The sequence below is a fragment of the Electrona antarctica genome (assembly GCF_951216825.1).
Source record: "Electrona antarctica genome assembly, chromosome: 6".
Taxonomy (NCBI): domain Eukaryota; kingdom Metazoa; phylum Chordata; class Actinopteri; order Myctophiformes; family Myctophidae; genus Electrona; species Electrona antarctica.
Window position 1 is genome coordinate 9,762,162 of NC_136811.1, and position 22,875 is coordinate 9,785,036.

The window sequence follows — 22,875 nt, forward strand, 5'->3', positions numbered from 1 at the left end:
ATGTTCTGTCAAATAAGACTGAGTTAATCAAACCCCGAGCACTGAACCCAGACTGTTAAGGGACCCTCTGTCAAATATTTACCCGGTGCTGCCTGTGTGTGTGTGTGTGTGTGTGTGTGTGTGTGTGTGTGTGTGTGTGTGTGTGTGTTTCATGTGTGTGACTGTGTGTCACGTGTGTGACTGTGTGGGTGTGTTTCAAGTGTTTGTGTGTGTGTGTGCGTGTGTGTGTGTGTGTGTGTGTGTGTGTGTGTGTGTGTGTGTGTGTGTGTGTGTGTGTGTGTGTGTGCGTATGCGTGTGTGTGTGCACGCGTATGTGCGTGTGTGTGTGTGTGTGTGCGTGCGTGCGTGCGTGTGTGTGTGTGACACGGATTGTGTGATTCTATGAATTTAATTCATTGGGGTTAACTAGGGTAAAATATAGCCTATGGAAATAAGTGTTTTAACTTAAAACACAATACAACTTTGAAGTGCTATCATCTGGATTTCTTGTCTGATTCTGCCAAATCCAAAGTCAACTGAACAGGTGGCAAGATCATGCAGTTCCAAATTATAAATAATTTTGACAATAAAAGCATTTCTTTTAATTATTTTTGTACAAATTGTGAGAATGCTTTCAGCTAGCAGCCAGACTATACAATTAATATAATTGTAATGCTTGTTTCAGCCAAAAAAATGTTTTTGCCACATTTCCTCCCAAATAATCGTTATTGCAATTATTAACATTCCGACACACATTTCTGTACTGCGGCTGTCTGTCACTGCTGTTGTATCCTGACTGGCCTGCCAGTGAGGAGCCCCCACCGAGAGGACATAGTGGCCTTTGTCCTACTCCTCCCACCCAACACTCCCTGGCCGACAGGCCGCCCCAGTCTAGGAGTACTAGGCTACGTGTGGCACCCATAACACATGTAGGCCTAGGCTATTCGTGTAGAGTAGACACCCGACAAAGCCAGATCTATGCACCACGGTGAATTCGAACCCACAACCTCCATGGTGGTGGGGGGCAGCAGCGGGCAGGGACTTTGCCAACTGTGCCACCCGACTCCTGAGAAGCTGCAGCTACTATTACTATTACCATATTAATTTATTCTGAATGATAATAATGACAACCATAGCAATATTAGTAGTAGTAATAATACGTTTAATGAAAAAGAAAATAGCTTGGTTGTCAGACTATGTTGTCACTTGTCAGACTATAGTTGTCAGACTAGGCTATACATTGTCAGACGGTGCCTGCTGGTGTTCGGGGGTTGGACCGGGGACTCGTCCACCACTGTGTTGCGCTTTCCTGCCAGGTGTGTCAAATGATTCACCAGTCTAACCACTGACTAAACAAACGGAAGTGGAGAGATTTTGACTTCAAAATAACACGCTACGGTAATACAAGATTGGATAGCACATTCTGTATTAAAATGATTAGGGGCCGATGGACTGTATAACAAACAAATATAACACAAATAGCTGAGGGACCTATACGGCTGGCTGGGAGCCTATTCTATAGACGTTTGAGGACACAATATTAATTATATGAATATGAATTAATTTGCAAAAGGATATAGAATTACTCCAACTGTTGGAGTAATTCTTGTTTGCATTGTAACATGTTGGAGTCCAACATGTTACAATGCAAACAAAAATCTTGAAGAAGCTAGCCTTCATAAAAAATGAAAACGTGTCTAAACACCAATTTATTTTTTTGCTCTTAAGCGCCGCAAGCGGAAGTTGTATTTCACTTTTAATTGCTAACTTGACAGTACTCCACTGCTTGTCGTCTCCTCCTCCCTCCCTCCCTCGGCTATATAGGCAGCCATGCCGGTCCGGTACCGACCACCACAGACAGACCCACCCGCAGACTGACTGACAGACAGACAGACAGACAGACAGACAGACAGACAGACAGACAGACAGACAGACAGACAAACAGACACGGACGTCTGATGCATGCACGGCGGCACACGGTGTTCCGGTGAACAGCTGCTGGGAGGAGCCGTTACTACCATATAGTACAGTGCTTTGACCCATAGCCGTTCCGTCCGTTAACGTTATAGACCGTTATAAAACGAGCCGCGAATAACGGCAACGGTACACACCGTACGGGCCTGTGTATGGGTGTGGGTCGGTGGGTGCATGCATGCAGGGAGGGTGGTCTGGTCTGGTCTGGTCTGCATGGGTTCGGCTCGGTTTGGAGGGTTAATGTCTACTAGGGTAGTAGGCAGGAGGACAACACGTTGGAATAATAGACCCTGCTGCTGTGTCTTCCAGTAGGAGCAGCCTTATTACTGGGATGTAAAACTGGTACCCCTGGAGGTTAGTGATGAGATTATCTAACTCTTTTATTCTGAGTTGCTGAATGCTGTCTCATGTCTGGCGGTACTGGAGCTTTATTTGGGCATATGGGCTACGCGTACCACAGCATATAAAGTGGTTATATAGTCTACTCTGTATAGTGTAGCCTGGAATAGATGGTAGTATTGCTGGTGTTTTATAAAGGGAGTACCCTATAGGTGCTTTAGATAGGCTACATGGTGGTATTGTGTTTAGACTGGTTTAGACTAGAAACTACTGGTGTTTAGACTGTATTCTACTGGTGTGTACTGTACTGTTTATGGTGCTTAGACTGATGCTTAGGGGGGGTACTACTGGTGCTTTAGATACTGGTAAGGCAAGGCACGGTAGCACATTTCAACAAGGCAACTCAATGTGCTTTACACAGAAGGAACATCAAGAAACAGGAAGACAATATTATTCAATGACATAAAACAAATAAGTACAAAAAAAAAATAACAGTGTCGATGAGAAAGAAAGGAAAAAAAAGTTACTCAATCAAAGGCAGCGTTAAACATAAAGGTCTTTAGTTGTGTTTTCAAATAAATGAGAGTGGCAGCAGGGCTGCAGTTTTCTGGGGGTGTGTTCCAGATTTTGGTTTTAGGGTAGCTCTGGTCCATAGCCTTATACTGCCATGATTCTGCCCTGAATCAAAGCAGTAAGGCTATGGACCAGAGCTAGTTTTAGGGACAGAAAGCAGAGCTTTCCCAGATGGTGTGTGTGATACCGCACAAGATCATACATGTATTTTAGCCGTAAACCAGTAATCACTAATCAGCTCGGTTTGGAGCTGATTTAATCAATTAAATCAGTGGTTTTCAACCCTTTTCATATCAAGGCCCATTATTTTATTCAGCATTTGAGCCACCATTTGATGACATTTAGCCTCTCAGACCCAAAACGAAAGAATATTTTGTTATCGTTGGATAAGATTTTGTCCACAATTCCATGCTGTATTGATGTTGGGGAGATAACAGGCAAACGTTGATCAAAATGACAATATTCTTCTACACTCTCTCTACATGTGTATAGATGTCTTAAGCAATGCAGATTTTTAACAATAATGTAACTTTGGTTTGGTTTGGTTTGGTTACCAACTCTCCATCATTGAGCTGGGGACCACCTGGAACCCCCTCAAGGCCCACTGGTGGTCCCCAGACAACTGGTTGAAAAACACTGAATTAAATCAATTCTTTGACACACAGGGAGACAGTGTAAGGTAAGGATTTAAGAACTGGTATTGGTATGGTTTATATACTGGTGGTACTAATGTAATACACTGTGCCCCAATACTGGACAAATGTGGGTAACTTAAAGGACCACTTCACCACTTTTCAACCTATCTTCATATAATAGGTCCTCACTAATAATCATGATAAAATGGCACTATTCTTTTCTAATCAGTCTGTGTCTCATAGGAGCCTAGGAGGGCTGTGGGCAGTTCAGAGACCCATCCACCAGTGACATCATTGATGGGGAATCCAAGCTAACTGCAGGCTTTCTATTCCTGAAAAGTTGCAATGTGAAAATGGAAGCCATTGTTCTCACGATAATACAAATCTAAAAATGTTTGTAAAAAAATTGTGTTTAACGATGCCTAACGATGATGTCACTGCTGGACGGGTCTCTGAACTGCCCACAGCCCTCGTATGAGACACAGACCGAGGAGAAACATATTGTGCCATTTTATCATGATTATAGTGAGGACCTATTATATGAAGATAGGTTGAAAAGTGGTGAAGTGGTCCTTTAACATTGAGCATTAGTGTGTCGAGTAGACTTGTAATATGTTTATATTATTCCATGTCCGCATGCATTCATGTAGATATATGTACTGTATATCCTTGTTTGCTAATCCATTTATATTCTGTATATTCTATATTCTGTTTATTTTATTTTTGGCTGCCATGATATATAACGTACTTTAGTAACGCAGGGAGAAGTGCAATTCCAAATTCTAAATGGTATATTATTGCACAGTCATTCACATCATTCACTACACCAATATATCTGTATATTGCGCACATATATATTTTGATTATTTTCTGTCTATCCTCTTTTTTTCCCACTGATTCTAGCACTGTCAAATGAAAGCCAAAATGTGTAATACGTTCTCAAGAGAGAGAGAGAGAGAGAGAGAGAGAGAGATTTAATCATGCAAAACAAATTCATACAATAAATCTAGTGGGGTGTCCCTGCTTTATCTCTCTCTGAAAACTAGATATTGAGAAATGTTTTGTCCAAATACTGGTAATAACAAGATACACACTGCACTGATAAATGGGTATTTCATTATTTGAATGAATATGCTACAATGCATGTAGATTGAAAAGTAATAGCTGGCCAGCTATATATTGTTGACTACTATTTGCAACATTAACATTGCACATTTACATAAATATCTTAGGGGCACGGTGACCCAGCTGGCTAAATTTGGAGAGCGGAGACTAAAAAACAAGCAGCATATTCTAACAGCTATTTTCACATAACACTGCTGTATGAAATGACATTGGGCACAGGGGTCGATGCTTGGTCCCTTTGCTTTTACACGCTACACCAACTCTCTTCATCAATACAGTATACAGTTGGGTGCCACCGATATTGTGCCTTATCATTTGACCCATTTAGGCCTGACCTCAAAATTTAAAAAAAATCCTTCTAAATCCTCCAGTTTTCTGAAATAAATATTTTCACGATTTTTCAAAAATAGCAGACCTACAAGCTCGTAGCGCGCCACTCGGTGGCGCGCTACGAGCTTGTAGATCTGCTATTTTTCAATAGCTAAATTATAACATAATGTTTAAAACACCAGCAGATCTGCGCAGATCACGCAAACCTCAGCAAAAAGAAAAGGACAATATCAATGGCCTCCAACTGTAGGTGCTGCTTTAGTTGACTGTTCAGTTGTTCACCTACTATCATGACAGGACCAGAACATATATTCCATAATGGTTCATGTGGTTACATGTTTAAACTTTAAAAGTAATGCAGTCTACACAATGTGTAGCAATCTTTTTTTGAAACATTTAAATACAGCTCAACTCTTTGTATCTGCCAGTTTGTACTCAGCATGACTATTCTAACGATATGTTTCAATAATATAACCAACTTATGAATATTCTGCTCCCCGCACAGTTGGCCTATTACATTTAGACAATTAACCCATTTTGAGCGGGAACCCCTTTTGGTGGTTACATACATTATGTTATAATTTAGCTATTGAAAAATAGCAGATCTACAAGCTCATAGCGCGCCACCGAGTGGCGCGCTACGAGCTTGTAGGTCTGCTATTTTTGAAAAATCGAAATTCCATGGCCAAATGTAAGTCAATTTGGCCTAACATTTCACCTCCTCACCCCTCTGTCCTCTCTGCTCGTTTCCACCATGCAGGACGGAGCCGGCGCGAGGCAGGACTCACTACCGGTCGAGCGAGAGAAGGAAAGAAGGAGGCAGAGAAGACAGGGAGGACGGCGGGAGGGAGGGAGGGAGGGAGCAAAAGGGAGAGGATAGGAAAGACGGAAGGAAGTCATTCTCTGATGTTGACGCGTTGATGCGCGTCCGGCGGGCAGGATGAGCACCGACAGACCCAAACGTAACATCATCAGAAAGAGACTGGTGAGTGTTGGACTCAACCGCTGTTCCTCTGGAAGCCTGATTTATGTTAAATAAAACCCAGACTCCATCATGGCCCGTAGCACTTGCCCTAGCCCCTTAGATAGCGCTTTATGTAGACTTAGATAGCATTTTATACAGACTTATAGCATGTTACGTAGACAGCACTAGAATTGCATTTTATGTAGTCATAGCACTTTATAGTACATATGTATAGTATAATATAGTATAGTATGTATAGTTTATATATAGTTTCATCATATAGATACTCCACTGTTATGTTCTTAGCTCACGGATGTTTCATACTTCTTATGTATGTGATGTATGTCATGCTTTTTGTTATTGCTTAATGTAAGTCTCTCTGGATTAAGAGCGTCTGCTAAATGCCTAAATTGTAATTTGTGTGTGTCTGTCTGTCTGTCTGTCTGTCTGTCTGTCTGTCTGTCTGTCTGTCTGTCTGTCTGTCTGTCTGTCTGTCTGTCTGTCTGTCTGTCTGTCTGTCTGTCTGTCTGTCTGTCTGTCTCTCTGTCTGTCTGTCTGTGTGTGTGTGTGTGTGCGTGCGTGCGTGTGTTTACAGGATGACAATGATGGGATGCCCTGGTGTGAGGAGCGTTTGGTCCGGAAAGTTCTCTTCCTCTCCCTCAGGGAGTTCAGAGACGCGCGGCGGCCCACACTGAGAAACACACACACGGCGAGAAACACACACACAAAGAGACACGAGCGCACGCCTAGGAACACACACGCCCTGAAGAACGCGCCGAGAAGCGTGCACACAGCGAAAAAAGAACATGGACAGAAAAATGCAACGGCGCACTCACCACAAAAAGTGCACACAGTGAAAAATGTACACGCACCGAAAACCCCTCGCACGACACAGAATGCCCACAGGCCACCAAACGCACACACACACAGAAACACGCAGCACCCACACAACTCACACACACCGGAAAAGAGACACGCGTCTCAGTGCGCGAGCACGCCGCAACAAAAACACACACACACTTCACAGCAGGAGACGCGTGCCCAAGAACGCGCGCGCGTGCAGTCAACCAAACCAACTCCCGCCGCCACGTCCAGAGTACTTCGCTCACGCACAACACAGAACGTGCGCCGCGCACACACGCCACAAAGTGCACACACGCCGCTAAATAATACACACGCAACGCATAATGCTCACGCGGCGCAACTTGTGCACGCGCCGCGCAACGCGCACACGCCGCAGAACACACACACGCCCCTTAACACTCAACTCAGTACACACATGCGACAGCATGCGCAAAGTAGCCAACGACACACGCTCTTGCTGCAAAACACACCTGTCCTTGGAGTCACTAATTCACTACTGACTGTATACACTGCGTCTCCAGACAGCCAGCGTAGGACTCTGAGGTCACACACACCAGTGACCCGCCTCAACGGTCAGTACTCTGTCTGTCTGTCTGTCTGTCTGTCTGTCTGTCTGTCTGTCTGTCTGTCTGTCTGTCTGTCTGTCTGTCTGTCTGTCTGTCTGTCTGTCTGTCTGTCTGTAGTGCTGTCTTTTCTTCTGTCTCACGGGAAACTGAAAACGCATCTCCTCAAAATAGACAAATCTCCTCAAATAGAACTGACAAGGCAGTCTAAGGGTAGGCTGGCATTGAGCCAGACTGATGCAGCGTGGATTCCCTCACACGTTCCTCCACGGTATCAGTCGGGACTTCGGGCCGGGCCATAGCGAACGTCGGCGAGTATGAAAGAAATCAGACAAATGCAGACCGGGCCAATTACACTGTCCGTCGCTCCCTGGATGCCTGCAGGGTGTGTCACTCCAACACCTTGAATAGGGAAGTGACATTGATTCATTTTGATGTCCCTGTCTAACACTGCCCCTGTAAACGGAACACTCAGCTCTTAAAAAAACGACCCCACATCCCCTGAGGTCATTAATAAAAATAAAAAAATCCCTCTGTAACCTTCCTCTGTTGCCTCCTCACATCATCTCTCCACTATCTGCTCGTCTGTGACCGCGGGAACTATTGATTCACCCACTTATAGATCATTGCATTGTCTGCTCTGCAGGACACCAGAGGTTTCCTGGTTTGATCCCCGGCTCCTCCTATAGCATCGCGTCAAAGTATCCTTGAGAAACATACTGAAACCTTAGCCTCGCAAGCCAGCACACTGAGACAGGCACGTCGATTAACCAATAGGGAGCTGCTGCTGTGGCTCAACTCCTTTTTTGGCCCGGAAAGTACATGCGTGGTGTGTTCCAGACTACTGAAACCCCAACTGATACCGACAAGCAGGTTGGTATCAGCATGGCTGCCTCCGCCATTGAATGTCATCAACCGATAATCACCAGTATGTTCTTATCTGGATCATGCAATGCAGGCAATGTGTACATTTCCATTTACACTGCGTACCGCGAGTAGGCAGGCGGATGTGAAATTACTGCCGCCGAAGCGAATACATTGTGAAACTGACTTACATGGCCGGTTAACCCATTCTGACCTGAGATCAGATTCTAAAAATGTCTTCTACATCCTGACAGTTTTCTGAAAAAAGCTATGTTTCTATGTCAGTCGTTCTTAGATTTTTCAAAAATAGCAGACCTACAAGCTCGTAGCGCGCCACTCGGTGGCGCGCTATGAGGGGGGGGGGGGGGGGGGGGGGCGGGGACCGTCCTAAAGTCGGCTCTTCGGTGCTACTGAAAATTTCTGACGAGCCGAAATCATTTCGGCACTACAGCGCCGAAACAGCGGTAAAATAGGAGTATGAATCGGCCCTAAGACTGATATGAGGTTAGGGGATTTACGTGGCCGGTTAAGACTGATATGAGGTTAGGGGACTTACGTGGCCGGTTAAGACTGATATGAGGTTAGGGGACTTACGTGGCCGGTTAAGACTGATATGAGGTTAGGGGACTTACGTGGCCGGTTAAGACTTGGAGGTTGGTTAGGGTTAGAGTCAGGGTTAGTAAATAGTCGGACAACGCGACCAACGCCGCATCGGACAATGGCTGACAACAACGTCAGTAATGTGGAAATGGCCATGCTGGCTGCATTGCATGCTGTTGATAAGGGCTGATGACGGAGATTAAATTATGTGATAACATCAGAAGCCGCTAATGGGTGGAAGTGAGATGTGCCACGTACCGCGCTTTCACTGGTCAGAAGCCAGATCTCCGCCTACCGATACGTCTAGGGATTGCCGGGAAATCTACCAAATGATCATGTAAAAGCATCTAGGGGCTAGAATAGTGGCGAGAACGGCCGCTGACAGACAGAGACCTACTGCTTTGACAAACAAATCACACCACCATCCCAATAATATAAAGGCAAGCGGTTGCATTGGTTCAGTAATGCATACATTTTTGTAAGTTTCATTGCATTACATTTTAGCGCACATGTTGAATTTTGATTTCACCAGATCGTATTAAGCGGAGATCTGTGAGGTCTGGCTAAGTGAGACTAGAAAAGCACTTTATAAATGCAATCCATTTATCAATTGCACTTGTAAGGCACTCTGGAGCGTACGGTAAACATGTAATGTAAATTCTGCAGATTAAAGTTTAATTTGCACCCCATCGCACAGTGGTGTCACTTACAGACACGGCGAGTCAGTAAACTAGATCTGGTTGGCAAGTGGGTACATTATGCTTTACAGTGTTGTAGTGAAATTAATCAGTACAGAATGAGCTAATAATAATAGATTGCATTTGTATAGCTTTTCTATGCTCTACGTGCCTATTCAAAGCGCTTTACAATGGTCCATTCATTCATACATTGGGAGGTGAAGCGGCGAACAGTCAACGCCAGCGTCCTCACTTTCACACCACATTCACACACCAATGTCATCACAGCTGATTGACCTGCTAGCCTTATATCGATGGAGTGATATTTAAGCTGTCAAATCATGTCCATTGTGTCTAATGTTGGCTTTACACAGACAAAGAGAAGTGGCCTTAGATTAAATCAGATAAGATACAGTCGGAGCCATACACACTGGATCAGATGTTGTGTTCCCGTGTTAATCAAATGACTGCAATCAAATGCTGACGAAAGCGGTGCCCTTGAGCGAAAGGCGACATCGTTCCCATGTACAGTATACGTGCAATGTTTCAGTGAGTGAGTCAGGACGAGTATGACAAACGAACCCGGGTGGAACGACGTCCTCATGTTGTGATAGTTAACCAATTCTGGGCGGGAACCCCTTTTGGTGTTAGCATTATGTTGAAAAATAGCAGATCTACAAGCTCATAGCGCGCCACCGAGTGGGGCGCTACGAGCTTGTAGGTCTGCTATTTTTTAAAAATCGTGAAAATGTGGCGTAAATCTTTGAATATATATCAGAACGTTTTTAACTCAAATCTTTGCTTCTGGGGGGGGGGGGTCCCTGGAACAACATATTTTCAGATGGGGGTCGGCGGCCAATTACATATAATTTCTGGGGTCCTTGACATGAAATATTGAGAACCACTGATATAGAAACATAGGTATTTCAGAAAACTGTCAGGATTTAGAAGGCATTTTTTTAAATTTCGAAAGTCAGGCCTAAATGGGTTAAACATCTGTCTGTCTGTAGTACCTTACAAGTAATTTACAAGAAGTCTATACACAAGTAGAAAATGTAGAGAATTGTCATTTTGATCGTTTGCCTGTTTTCCTAATGGTAGCACATCAATATGGCATGGAATTACGTGTGGACACAAACTAATCCAACGATAACAAAATATTCTTTAGTTTTGGGTCTGAGAGGCTAAATGTCAAATAATGGACCTTGATATGAAAAGGGTTGAAAACCACTGATAAATGATAAACCCATACATACGAAGCAACCTTTCTCCATAACATAGAGCTGGTGGTCGGAAAGGGTTGGAGCCTGGGCTGCACCTGGTCTTAGTGGCTGTGGTTAGTATAGACTTGGCCTGGCCAAGGACCCTTAGCAGGGCCCCTTGGAAGTGTTGCTGCTGCCAACGTTTGCAAACAGAACAGCGTGGTTCTTTGTACCCGACAACCACGTCCCTTCCACACGGACAGCTGCACAAGGCGTCAGTAAATCTTCGCCACAGATGGCGTCGGGTTTGGATAATCCATTGGTAAGGCAGTGTGTCATCATCTGTGTCATTCCACACACACACACACACACACACACACACACACACACACACTGCGGTTCAGACACTGCTCTGTACTGTGTCGTAACAGAACTGTCCCTGTTGGATGGGGGACACTCGAAAGCCCAATGCAGCCTTTCCACAGCACAGGAGTGATGGAAGCAGCTGACGTCACACTAATTAAACACGTTGGCCCTGGTGGTCCCTATTTCGGGGGATGTCATGATAGGCGATGATTTTCAAAAACAGCAACAAAAAAAAAGCAGATCTGCTTGTCTTTCGGGTCACTACCAGTGTTAATTGTGTTGACTAAGAGACTAAGGATTTGTTTTTACGTCCGGATACCCCGTCCCGGACAGGCTTCAGACACTCCTCCTCAGAATGATGTGTCATTCAAAAGACTTAAGACTAAATCGGAATTTGCTGTCAAAATTAACACTGGTCACTACTTAGTTTTTTTATTATTTTTCGGGTGCAATTGAGCTCAGAAAACCAACAAATAAAAATACAAAAAAAAAAGAAATGAAAAAAACTTTAAAAGAAGAACCACTGGAGTAGGGAAATGACATGCAGCCAATGGTCTGGCCAGCTGGGAATTGAAGTGGGCAGAGCCTACTAGCCTCTGTCCCAGGCTTACTCATCTGCGAAGAGAAAAGCCTGGTCACAACAAATGTATTTCCCCCGGGTATAGGATATTATTCCGACCAATCACAACATACTTGTTTCATTCACGGAGAATGTAAAGTGATTTGTAAAGCATCAACGTCATTTTCCTTGAGTGGTACTTCCGCCAAAATCCCGCAACTTCCGCCCAAAACAAATGATAGCCTCTACAGCTTAGGTCTTGCCCAGCTTGAGAGCCTACTATTGGAGAGTTGCGTCAATGAGGGGGGGCAGAAACAGCACCGGTCACGTGGTTCATGTAACTCGAAATATAGCGGTAAAATAACACCCTTCTTCCTCGTGTCCGGCCATCCTCTACTGTATATATATCACGTCTTTCCAGTGGTTGCCGCAGGCGAGGGCACTCCAGTGCTTTCAGTAAACGTCTTGGTATCGTGCAGGGAGGGCTTTGTCACTCCTCGTGCCGTAGTAGGCCGGATGAAGTGAACGGAGGTGACGCACCTCTCCTTATATGGCTCTGGAAGTGGGGATTCACAGATCAGAGCATTAATAACATCTCACTTGTGTTATAATATGTAATAATATTTTCGGTCTTATCTGTGTGTGTGTACGTGTGTGTGTGTGCGTGCGTGTGTGTGTGTAGGAGCAGTGCTTAATGGTATCGGCCCACGCGTGTTGATATTGTCTTCACACGGGAGGCGGGGCCAGGCCTTATCAGAGCCACGCCCACCCCAGCGTCGCCATGGCAACCTCCACCATGACATCGATGACCCAGCCAATAAGAGGTCAGCTGTGTGTGTGTGTGTGTGTGTGTGTGTGTATTTGTGTGTGTGTGTGTGTGTGTGTGTGTGTGCGTGCGTGCGCGCATGTGTGTGTGTGTGTGTGTGTGTGTGTGTGTGTGTGTGTGTGTGTGTGTGTGTGTGTGAGTGTGTGTGTGTGTGTGTGTGTGTGTGTGTGTGTGAGAGTGTGTGTGTGTGTGTGCCTGGGGACAGCTGGTTGGAGAAAAGGCACACTGTGCTGCCGGCTGCTCCTTTCTGGCAGTCACACACACACACACACACACACACACACACACACACACACACACACACACACACACACACACACACATATACAAATACAATCAGCTATCAGATACGCAAACATGCTGCATACATCTCGCAAGACTGTGCGCGTGTGTGTGCGTGCGTGTGTGTGTGTGTGTGTGCATGTGTTCATGCGAGGAGTGTTTGGCCCACAAAGTTCTAGACTAGAGGCCTAATATCCAACTTTGACTCCAGGCTTTTTTTTTTCCAATATCAACCTTTCCTTTGCAGTCTCACAGCTTGAGTATCAATATCGGTGCGCGCCACTAGTTTCCATATTTGCGAGCCTAGGACAAGTATGCAGAGCAGGACTAGTAGGAGCACTGCTGCTGAACAAATGCTGTCAATTCACAGAGACGGCAGCAGTGTGAGGCACCCGCTTTACGACAACTGAGCGCAGGGCTGGACTGGGACAAAAATTCGGCCCGGTCATTTTTGCGTGAATTTGGCCCAGACCGGCCCACCACAACCAGCGCGCAGATAGCAGAAACTATACCACCCACTCCGTCGAGGCACACACAAACAAACAAGCCCTAATACCACCACTTTTACAGAACAACATAAATGATACAAACCAACAGACAACTACACAACCCTTTGTAGAGGGTTTATTTGTCACTCACTGTTACAGGTACAGTGAAATTGGCACTGGCAGAATGGCAGCACGCCCGGACCTTTCCTGGTGGCCTGCCGCCTATTTAACCTGACTCCGCCAGATGGGGCGGCAGAGAGAACACTGGGTTCCCCCCTCCTGCTCCCATCTGGGAAGTCTCAGGCAGACTTGATGCTCCGGCCACCAAACGGCCTGGCCAATCAGCGGCAGCTAGAGGCAGGATCAAGGCAGCACTGTGTATGCCTTGATCCCGCCTTGATGACCATTGGTCAGGTTACCGCCTATAGGCCTATCTCACAGCCCCCTTTCCACGCCCCCTTCCGGTAGCTAGTGGTGTCATTTAACATTAGGCATTTACACTTTTTTTCTCTGGAGAATCTAAGTACATTTCCTAATGTTAAAATGTCAAAAGGGGGCGTGGAAAGGGGGCGGGGAAATGCTGTGAGATAGGCCTATTGGTCTGCCTGCCTGTCCAAAAAAAAAAGAAAAAAGGTTTTTCTTTCTTTTTTTATCATGGCGGCCCCCTACCGTCGTGGCCCACCGGGAATATGCCCGGTACGTCCTGTGGCCAGTCCAGCCCTGACTGAGCATGCTATTCTGCTGTGCCTGTTGTTTTCATCCAGTCGACCAGGGTTGAAGAAACGCTCAGTCACTTTTTGTCCAGCCGTCCCAATCACAATTGGACAGAATTAATTAATTTAATTAGAATTTAGATAAGATGAATTCATTTGTATGATTTTGTTTTACTCCTTTCCAATTGGCCCGCTGGTATACCACTGAATCTATGAGACGGTTGGTTTGGTTTGCTTTTCCAAAATTCCAGTGCCTCCAAAGCACTCTCAGCAAGGCGCTCACGGCTCCCAGATGGCCATTTTAAAAGAGCGTCTTGCATTTTCAGCTGGGGAAAATAACCCAGATAAAAGGTTTTAACTCATACTGTACTTGTCGTGAGGAAACGTGACTGAAGCGCATTGGACTTTTTGGCCACAGTGATGATGTGTTGCTGGAGGCAATGGGTTGTTGTTGTGTGTATAGTAGTCTCGCGTTGGAGCAACGGAAGTTCTATCATGAGTGAAATATAAAGTGGAAGTGTGGCCTCCTGCCCACTTCCGTTTCGTCTTTACAGTCGCGCACATTTATCCTAATATGAATAGATATCATCTAAGCATACTGTATATAGCTTGTTGCTTAGCAGAAAAGGAAATTAAAAAAAAGCTCTAAAAGGTATTTTAAAAGGTATTTTAAAATATATTTTCGTGGACGGAAATGGCAGCTTCCTTACTCGGATTTCGGGAGGTGTAGTTCCAGACTCTATATAGCATTCGGAGATTGTGGAATAGTAGTACCACAGACAACAGTCGAAGTCCAAATTTCATTCTGACCCCTCCACGAAAAGGCCTCGTTGTCCTGACCCCTTATCCATCATTTATACATTATGGATAATTAGTGTGGACTTAGACTGTTATTCGTCTGTGGCATTCAGTTGTCTGGCTGCGCGAGACTACGGTATAAGTATAGTGTATACAGTTGGAGGCCATCGATATTGTCCTTTTCTTTTTGCTGAGGTTTGCGTGATCTGCGCAAAAGGACAGTTAACCCATTTTGGGCGGGAACCCCTTTTGGTGTTTTAAACATTATAATGTTTAATGTTATAATTTAGCTATTGAAAAATAGCAGATCTACAAGCTCATATCGTGCCACCGAGTGGCGCGCTACGAGCTTGTAGGTCTGCTATTTTTGAAAAATCGTGAAAATATTTATTTCAGAAAACTGGAGGATTTAGAAGGATTTTTAAAAATTTTGAGGTCAGGCCTAAATGGGTCAAATAATAAGGGACAATATCGGTGGCACCCAACTGTATGTAAAGTGTGTGATGATGCCTGAACCTGAAGTGTGTCAGTGCAATGTTTTGTCACCGCAGTGTTTGTTCGTGTCAGTGGCTGGTTTGATGGTTGGAGTTTCACTGCCCAACATAATGTAGCACCTTCATGTGGACATGAATCAATCATTTAAATGATGTGTGTGTGTGTGTGTGTGTGTGTGTGTGTGTGTGTGTGTGTGTGCACGTACTTGCATGCATGTGTGTGTGTGTGTGCGTGCGTGTGTGTAGACCGAGGCTCCACGCTCAGAGGAAATTTGCTCAGTCTCCTCCCAGCTCCCCAGGCCCCTCCCTGTCCATGACGTCGCCAAATAACCACGCCCACAACTCGGCCACACCCACCTGTCTCACGAGACGACGACCAAAGACGGAAGACTTCCTGTCTTTTCTCTGCCTAAGAGGTAGAGCGCACGCGCACACACACACACACACACACACACACACACACACACACAAAAGACAACATTTTACTCTCCTACTGTCTGTCTCTCCTGCGCTCCTGCGCTCCTGCGCACGCACGCACGCGCACACACGCACACACGCACACACACACACACACACACACACACAGTGAAATTGTTCTTTTCTTTCTTGCCTTTCTCATTTGAGGTTCCGAAGCGTTGCCTAAAAGCATGGCCCTCTTGGGGAGTGGCCGAGACGAGGAGCCACAAGTTACTCAGAAAACAACTTCCTGGCTTTCAACCAATCATAGGAGAGACGTGGAAGGGAAGAAGAACGCAGCCAATAGAACGACTGGTACTCATTTAAAAGGACAACTTCGTTTTTTGTTTTCAACCAAAGTTCATGTTTTAGGTTGTTATTAGAGAAAGTAAAAGGTGAGTGTTAATTAAGAAAAAAATCATTTGTAAAACAAGACATTTAGCCACTTGTTCGAATGGCTCCGCCCGCTGTCAGAAATAGCTAAAACTGCTAAAACGAAAGAAAGCAGCAAATGAAAATAATTTAACACTCACCTTTTACTTTCTCTAAATAACAACCTAAAACATGAACCTAAATATCTCTGTGTGTGAAGTCCAATTCATAACCTACCGCGTCGCATCTGGCTTGTATACGTCTTCTATTCTTGGCACGTGACACCATTGCGCAACAATCTTTCTGTCTGCCTCCAAGGTCTATTATATACATTTAATCCTGGATTCCCTTTGATTTATTGACTGAATACGTTATTAGCAGAACATAAGAGAGATGTTCCGCTTGGAAAGTCTTCTCGGTAGAATACGCTCATCATGTTTCCTCCTCGTCAAAATGGCGGACAGAGTTGAATGTCAAGTTGAAATGAGTATATTAGCCCATTTTGGGCGGGAACCCCTTTTGGTGTTAGCATTATGTTATGCTTTAGCTATTGAAAAATAGCAGACCTACAAGCTCATAGCGCGCCACTCGGTGGCGCGCTATGAGCTTGTAGGTCTGCTATTTTTGAAGAATCGAAGAACGACTGACATAGAAACATAGCTTTTTCAGAAAACTGTCAGGATGTAGAAGACATTTTTATAATCTGATCTCAGGTCAAAATGGGTTAGAGGAGGCAAGGGACATGGGACGCAACCTCTGTCTGTCTGTCTGTCTAACCGGTCTGTCTGTCTGTTTGTCTGCCTGTCTGTCTGCCTGCCTGTCTGCCTGTCGTACAGCTCATCACAGAGCCAGACCTCTGCGAGGGAGGGAAGCCGTTCCAGTGGCCAGACGAGCAGGCGCCATTCCTGGGTTAGCCGGCAGGGAGCCACCTCCCCCTGGTACCAACACCAGCACGGCCAGGGAACAGAGGATGAGAGAGAGAGAGAAGAGGGAGCACGAAGAGGAGGGAAGACAGAAAGCAAAGAGAGGCGCAGAGAGGAGTGGAGGAGGAGAGAAAAGGGTGGAGGAAGAGGCGAGCGAAGAAAAAGGAGAGAAGAGAGATGTGGTAAAGAGGACAGAGGGAGCGGAGAGGAGGGGAGGACCTGTGCGCCTCCTGCGGCCTCGACAGCTCTCCCTACAGGTGAGGAGGACTCCGCAGATCTATAACTCAAGGAATAGAGTTTAACCTGTAACCTGTGATGGTCATGCCGTACTTTTTATTTGTGTTTTTTCTATTGATTTGGTCATTAAGGTCCACAGAATGGCCTGCTCTGCCGATTGCCGGAAACATTGCGGAAAGAAGTTATGGCCATTTTTGTATACCACACCAGAGACAACCTATATAAGGCAACATTTTCCAAATTTCATTATGCTTGCCCAAATGTGCTGACCATACTTAGACGACTATGGCCGTTTTTTTAGCCCAAGGAGTGTTTGTGTGCAAAACTAATGCTTGGAATGGATTCAGAATCATGAAAACCCCCTAGTTTGACATGTCACATCCTACTTAAAGCATAATGACATTTGGGAAATGTTGCCATATGTATATGTTGTGGTATACAAAAATGGCCATAACCTTTTTTCGCAATGTTTCCAGCAGAGCAGGCCTCTCATTCTGTGGACCTTAATGACCAAATGAATAGAAAAAAATCACACCTGTGTGAACTGAGTGGTGCAACTCCCCCCCCCCCCCCCTCTCTCTCTCTCTCTCTCTCTCATTAGCAGGCAACAGTGCAGCACTATCTCTCTCTCTGTTTCTGGCACAACAGCGCCCCTGCTGGTACTCAGTCACACACAAACATAGGTTAACACGGACATTGCTGTTCCTTGGAGTGGTTGCACCACTCAAAAACCCAAATAAAAAGTATGGCATGACATCACAGGTCCTCACAGGCTCTCCGGCTAATAGCCCTCTATCCCTGTGTGTGTGTGTGTGTGTGTGTGTGTGTGTGTGTGTGTGTGTGTGTGTGTGTGTGTGTGTGTGTGTGTGTGTGTGTATGTGTGTGTGTGTGTGTGTGTGTGTGTGTGTGTGTGTGTGTGTTGTACACTGTCGGAGTTAAATTAACATTGAACTATTTTACAGTGCAGATTGGGGCCCGAGAGATAAATTGCATGAGATGGGGGGTCCGCCTGTGGCCTGATGCATATCAAACGTTTGGGAATCACTGCTCTAGCCTCCCCTGCCGTCATAATTCTCCGTTCTTCAGCCTGTCAGTGCGGCCTTCTGTTTGTATTGCAGGTTTCCATGGTGACTGGGCTGTCCGGACAACCATCTCCTCACGCCAAACAAAACCTGGCCCTTAAGTCCAGATCGGCCAATGGCAGCGGGCTCCCATCCAGACCGAGGCCCATTAACAGCCGTCCGCCTCCAAACCGCCGCCCCTACGGCAGTGCCCGCCGCCATCCGCAGAGAAGGCACCGGCTGCCTGGCAACCGGCGCCCGCTTCGCAACCGCGGAACGGCCTCCAGTCGCCGAGGCAATCCCGCCAGGACGCCTCCTAGTCGCCATAGCAAACCCAGGGCCTCCGCTAGTGGTCGTCCCCAAATCTCAGGCAGGAGTTCAGCCGCGGCCGGAGCCGTGTTCGTCAATGGGACAGCAGCTCAAACCCCATTGGTTAAGGGCTCAGCCGGCAGCCGACTGAACGGACTGCTAAACGGGCAGCCGCCCGGGCTCCTGAGACAGTCCAGGCGGCGGAGGGGCCTCGCGCCGGACTCTAGCCCTCCCGCCCTCTTAAACGCAAGCCCCACCCATCCGGACGTCAACGCGTCCATGAACTGCAGGAGGCTCCTCCAGCGCCACGGATGTGAGGTCAAACTGGAGGTCAGACAGGATCCCAGCGGAGGGGGAAAGGTCCGACATGTCGGCGAGGTCGGCGAGAGAAACGGGCACGGCAGACACGGTCAGCTCCGAGAGGCGGAAAGAGAGAGGGGAGGTCATGTTGGTCGGGTCGTCGCGAAGAAGGAGAGGCATAACGGTGAGGTCAGTCGGGGAAACGGCAGCCGTGACGATGAGGTCAGGCGGGAGCGTCGTGTCGGCCATACCGGTGAGATCGAGGAAGACGTTAAGAACCATGCTGACGAGGGTGACCGGGAACGCGGCAAACACGTCGGCGAGGCCAAACAGGAAATTAAGGACAACGTTGGTGAGGTCGTGCAGGAATACGTCGGCCATGCTGGTGAGGCCAAACAGGAAAACAACATCAACGTTGATGAGGCCAAACAGGAAATGAACAACCACGTTGACGACGGGCTCAAAGACGACCGCGTCGGCCGCAGTCACGAGCTCTGTCCGGATAAGTGTAGCCACGCTGACGACTCCAAGGAGACGTCCGGCGGCGCGGCCACACCTAGGTCCCTGAGGGACGCGAAGTCCCGGCAAACCGAGCCGACGACCCCAACCTCAATACCCAGAACGGTTACCAGGGCAACTGCTGCCAGGAGTACTGTTACCAGGGCTACCGTTGCCAGGACTACTGTTACTAGGGCCAACTCTGTGAGCCCCGCTGCCTGTACGGACTGTGATCCACCAGCCAGCTACCCCGCCAAGCACACTACCAAGAGCACCAACAGTAAGGGCACTACAGAGGACACTACACCAGCCAGCAGCTATCCGAATGACGACACGTGCCAGGGCGCCGCGACGGACCCTTCCAAGGTCACTACTGAGAACATGGTCAGCAGCAGCAACACTTCCAGGGGCCCTCCTAGGGGTCTCACCCCCCAGGCCAAGTCAACTACCTCAGCCACTACCAAGACCAGGTGCAGCCCTCGAAACCTTCTGAGGCGTTAAGCCGACATCACCAGCTTCTATCTGGAGAAATGTTGTTCCGTGATGTACGTATGGTTTACTTTGAGGACACAACATCACAACATTGGCCATGTCGCCTAAGCAAAATTCTACCCCGCGTTTGTTTGTTTGTTTGTTTTTTTCCTTGCGTCCTCCTGAGAGAACATTGCACGCTTACTGTACATGGGAATTATGTGCCATTGCTCAAGGGCACTTTGACCGCCTTTGTCAGTATTTGATGTTCGTACAACTAGTTAGACAACCTGCGGGCCATTTGATTTACGCAGGAAAACACCACCATATTATCCAGTGTTCGGCTCCGACTGTATCTTATACTCGCCGTCTAAAACAGGGAAAATCACATCTACGGCCACTTCTCTTTGTTTCGTCTTTTGATGATGAGAACTTTTGTGTCTGTATAAATCCAGCATTAGATACAAATCATACAACGGACATTATTTTACAGGCAATAAGCTTAACGACCACTCAACCGAGAAGCCTGGCGGGTCAGTCAGCTGTCCTGCTCTTGGAGTCCAGTCGTGACTTCAGGGGGTAAAGCCATCATAGTTGGGGCTTTTTGTTTGTTTTGTCCCACTTCCGATATTTTTTACTGTAGCCTTCTACCAGGCAACGTGTCTGTTACACTAACAATAATAATTATTTGTATAGCACTTACTTAAAAACGTTTACAAAGTGCTTTAATGAATTAAAACAACGTAGGGAACTATCATAGGTACATACTGTAATTAATTATGTACGGTATGGTCACCATTCTGGTGGTCGCGTCTACATCACTGTGTGGACTGTGAAGACCAGAGGATGATCAATAAAGTTATCATATTGTAGAATAGATATAATTTAAAACGCTGGTTGTTAACTGGTTTTGCACTGGGTCCTGAATTATTGACCATCAATATAATTTATAACTATTACCTTGAATACACCCACTCTGGGGTCCTACCCTCACAAACAAAGAAACACACTTCTAAGAGAGATTTTAGATCGACTCCAATGTACTCTCTGAAACAAGAACCAACATACAACATGATGATGATGATGTTGTCATGATGATGAAGCGGCCGTGTCTTGCCAGCTGTTTTCAGGTTTTCAGTATTAGAATCTTGACGTCACATTCTAAAATAAATGGTGTACAGTTTTTCAAAACAAATATGTCCCTGACCAAAGCACAAGAGACTCAAATTGAACATTGTAGACCAATTCAAAACAATATTTAAATCTCATATTTCACATGCATGTATTTCTATTTAAAAAAAAGGTGAAAAGTGAATGTGTATCAACCACTAGCCCTAATTCATACTTACAGTTGGAGGCCATCGATATTGTCCTTTTCTTTTTGCTGAGGTTTGCGTGATCTGCGCAAAACCCCTTTAGGTGTTTTAAACATTATGTTATAATTTAGCTATTGAAAAATAGCAGATCTACAAGCTCATAGCGCGCCACCGAGTGGCGCGCTACGAGCTTGTAGGTCTGCTATTTTTGAAAAATCGTGAAAATATTTATTTCAGAAAACTGGAGGATTTAGAAGGATTTTTTTTTTAATTTTGAGGTCAGGCCTAAATGGGTCAAATGATAAGGGACAATATCGGTGGCACCCAACTGTAGTCGTATGATAGTTTCATGTGGCCAAAAACAGCCAGTCTACAAGCTCACAATGCATTGCACCGTGACACATTGTGAGTTTGTAGGTCTGGCATTTTAGCAATTTTGTCCACGGACATGCCCCAAATATACAGTAGGGACGGCTGGTTGAAAGAGGTTAAGGCTCTGCTATTATTTCTGCAAATAACTATGGATTCATGCACATTCAGAGTGGCCTCCTATTACCATAAAAGGCAACGGGTCATCTCAGGAATGCTCTATCTATGCACTACAAGCCAGTGATTGATTCTCGGCCAGTGGGTCAGGAGGAGGAACCCAGAAAAGGGTCACACAACAAGCCATGCTCATAGGGACGCAGGGCTCAGCGCAAAACCTTTTTAGCTCCCGCCGGCTGGTCCAAGACCAGTCGAGAATGCTCTGCACTAAAAACACTCTCTGTGATTGAATACGGAAATGACGTGTGATGCCGTTTTTTGTTTCCTTTGAAGAAACTCATCCATGTACCGTACAAACTTCTGGGGATGTTTCTGTGCACTGCTAAGGGCCGATTCATACTCCTATTTTAGAGCCGAATAAAAGTCGGTTCGGCTCTGTAGAGCCTACAATGTGACGTCATTTGAGGTTCGGGGGGGGCGGGTACCGTCCTAAAGTCGGCTCTTCGGTGCTACTGAAAATTTCTGACGAGCCGAAATCATTTCGGCACTACAGCGCCGAAACAGCGGTAAAATAGGAGTATGAATCGGCCCTAACAATATACTCAACAGAACGCCATGCTGGCATTTCCATTGAATCGCCAGCTTACAATACCAGGTTATTATTAGGGAGGCGCGATATTAGTTAAAACTCGTATCGAACCGATATTCGGATAACTCGCACCAATAATGTCACATCCATTACTGTATGTAATATGTGTGATCGTTGAATGCATGCATGACTGGCAAGGCATTGACTGCTACTGTACGTTGTTTGAACTAGTCGGTGCTCAACTCCTTGAAGCAGAAACTTGGAAACAGAATGTAGGGTTCAAACACAATCATCGGTAGGCCTACTACAGTAATAAATCAGCTCACAATGCACTGTTAATTGTTTAGACGGTACTCTCACCCAGAATCACAGTTACTGTACAACAGGTGTAATGTATAAACCCTACTGATATTGCAATATCAAACTTGCACTACCAATCGGTTTTCGGATATTGGCAAAAATGTCGATATCGTCGTGCATTCCTACAGGTTCTCTTCCACTAAAGCTGTAAGGCCTGGTTCATACTCGATTGCGCGCCGGTGTCACGCAACAAAGATTTGCCAATTAACATTAACGAGCTCACAATGCGTCGCAGACTCGCAGTGCGACATGCTGTAAGGGGACTAGTTTCAGTGCGCGACG

At 46.0% G+C, this 22,875-nt stretch overlaps 1 protein-coding gene across 2 annotated transcripts; it reads left to right on the forward strand.

Moving 5' to 3' along the window:
• The first annotated feature begins 5,827 nt into the window (after positions 1-5,827).
• LOC306925601 (uncharacterized protein) lies at positions 5,828-21,184 on the forward strand. 2 transcript variants are annotated; one of them, XM_079504534.1, is made up of 7 exons: positions 5,828-5,940; positions 6,515-7,355; positions 12,297-12,438; positions 15,462-15,631; positions 15,840-15,986; positions 16,880-17,223; positions 18,322-21,184. In XM_079504534.1, exons 1-7 carry the CDS (start codon positions 5,896-5,898, stop codon positions 19,870-19,872), a joined length of 3,240 nt encoding a protein of 1,079 aa, XP_079360660.1. In that variant the 5' UTR covers positions 5,828-5,895; the 3' UTR covers positions 19,873-21,184. The 2 variants fall into 2 exon arrangements, with proteins under 2 accessions (XP_079360660.1, XP_079360661.1); XM_079504535.1 differs by having other exon boundaries at positions 12,303-12,438.
• The last annotated feature ends 1,691 nt before the right edge of the window (positions 21,185-22,875 follow it).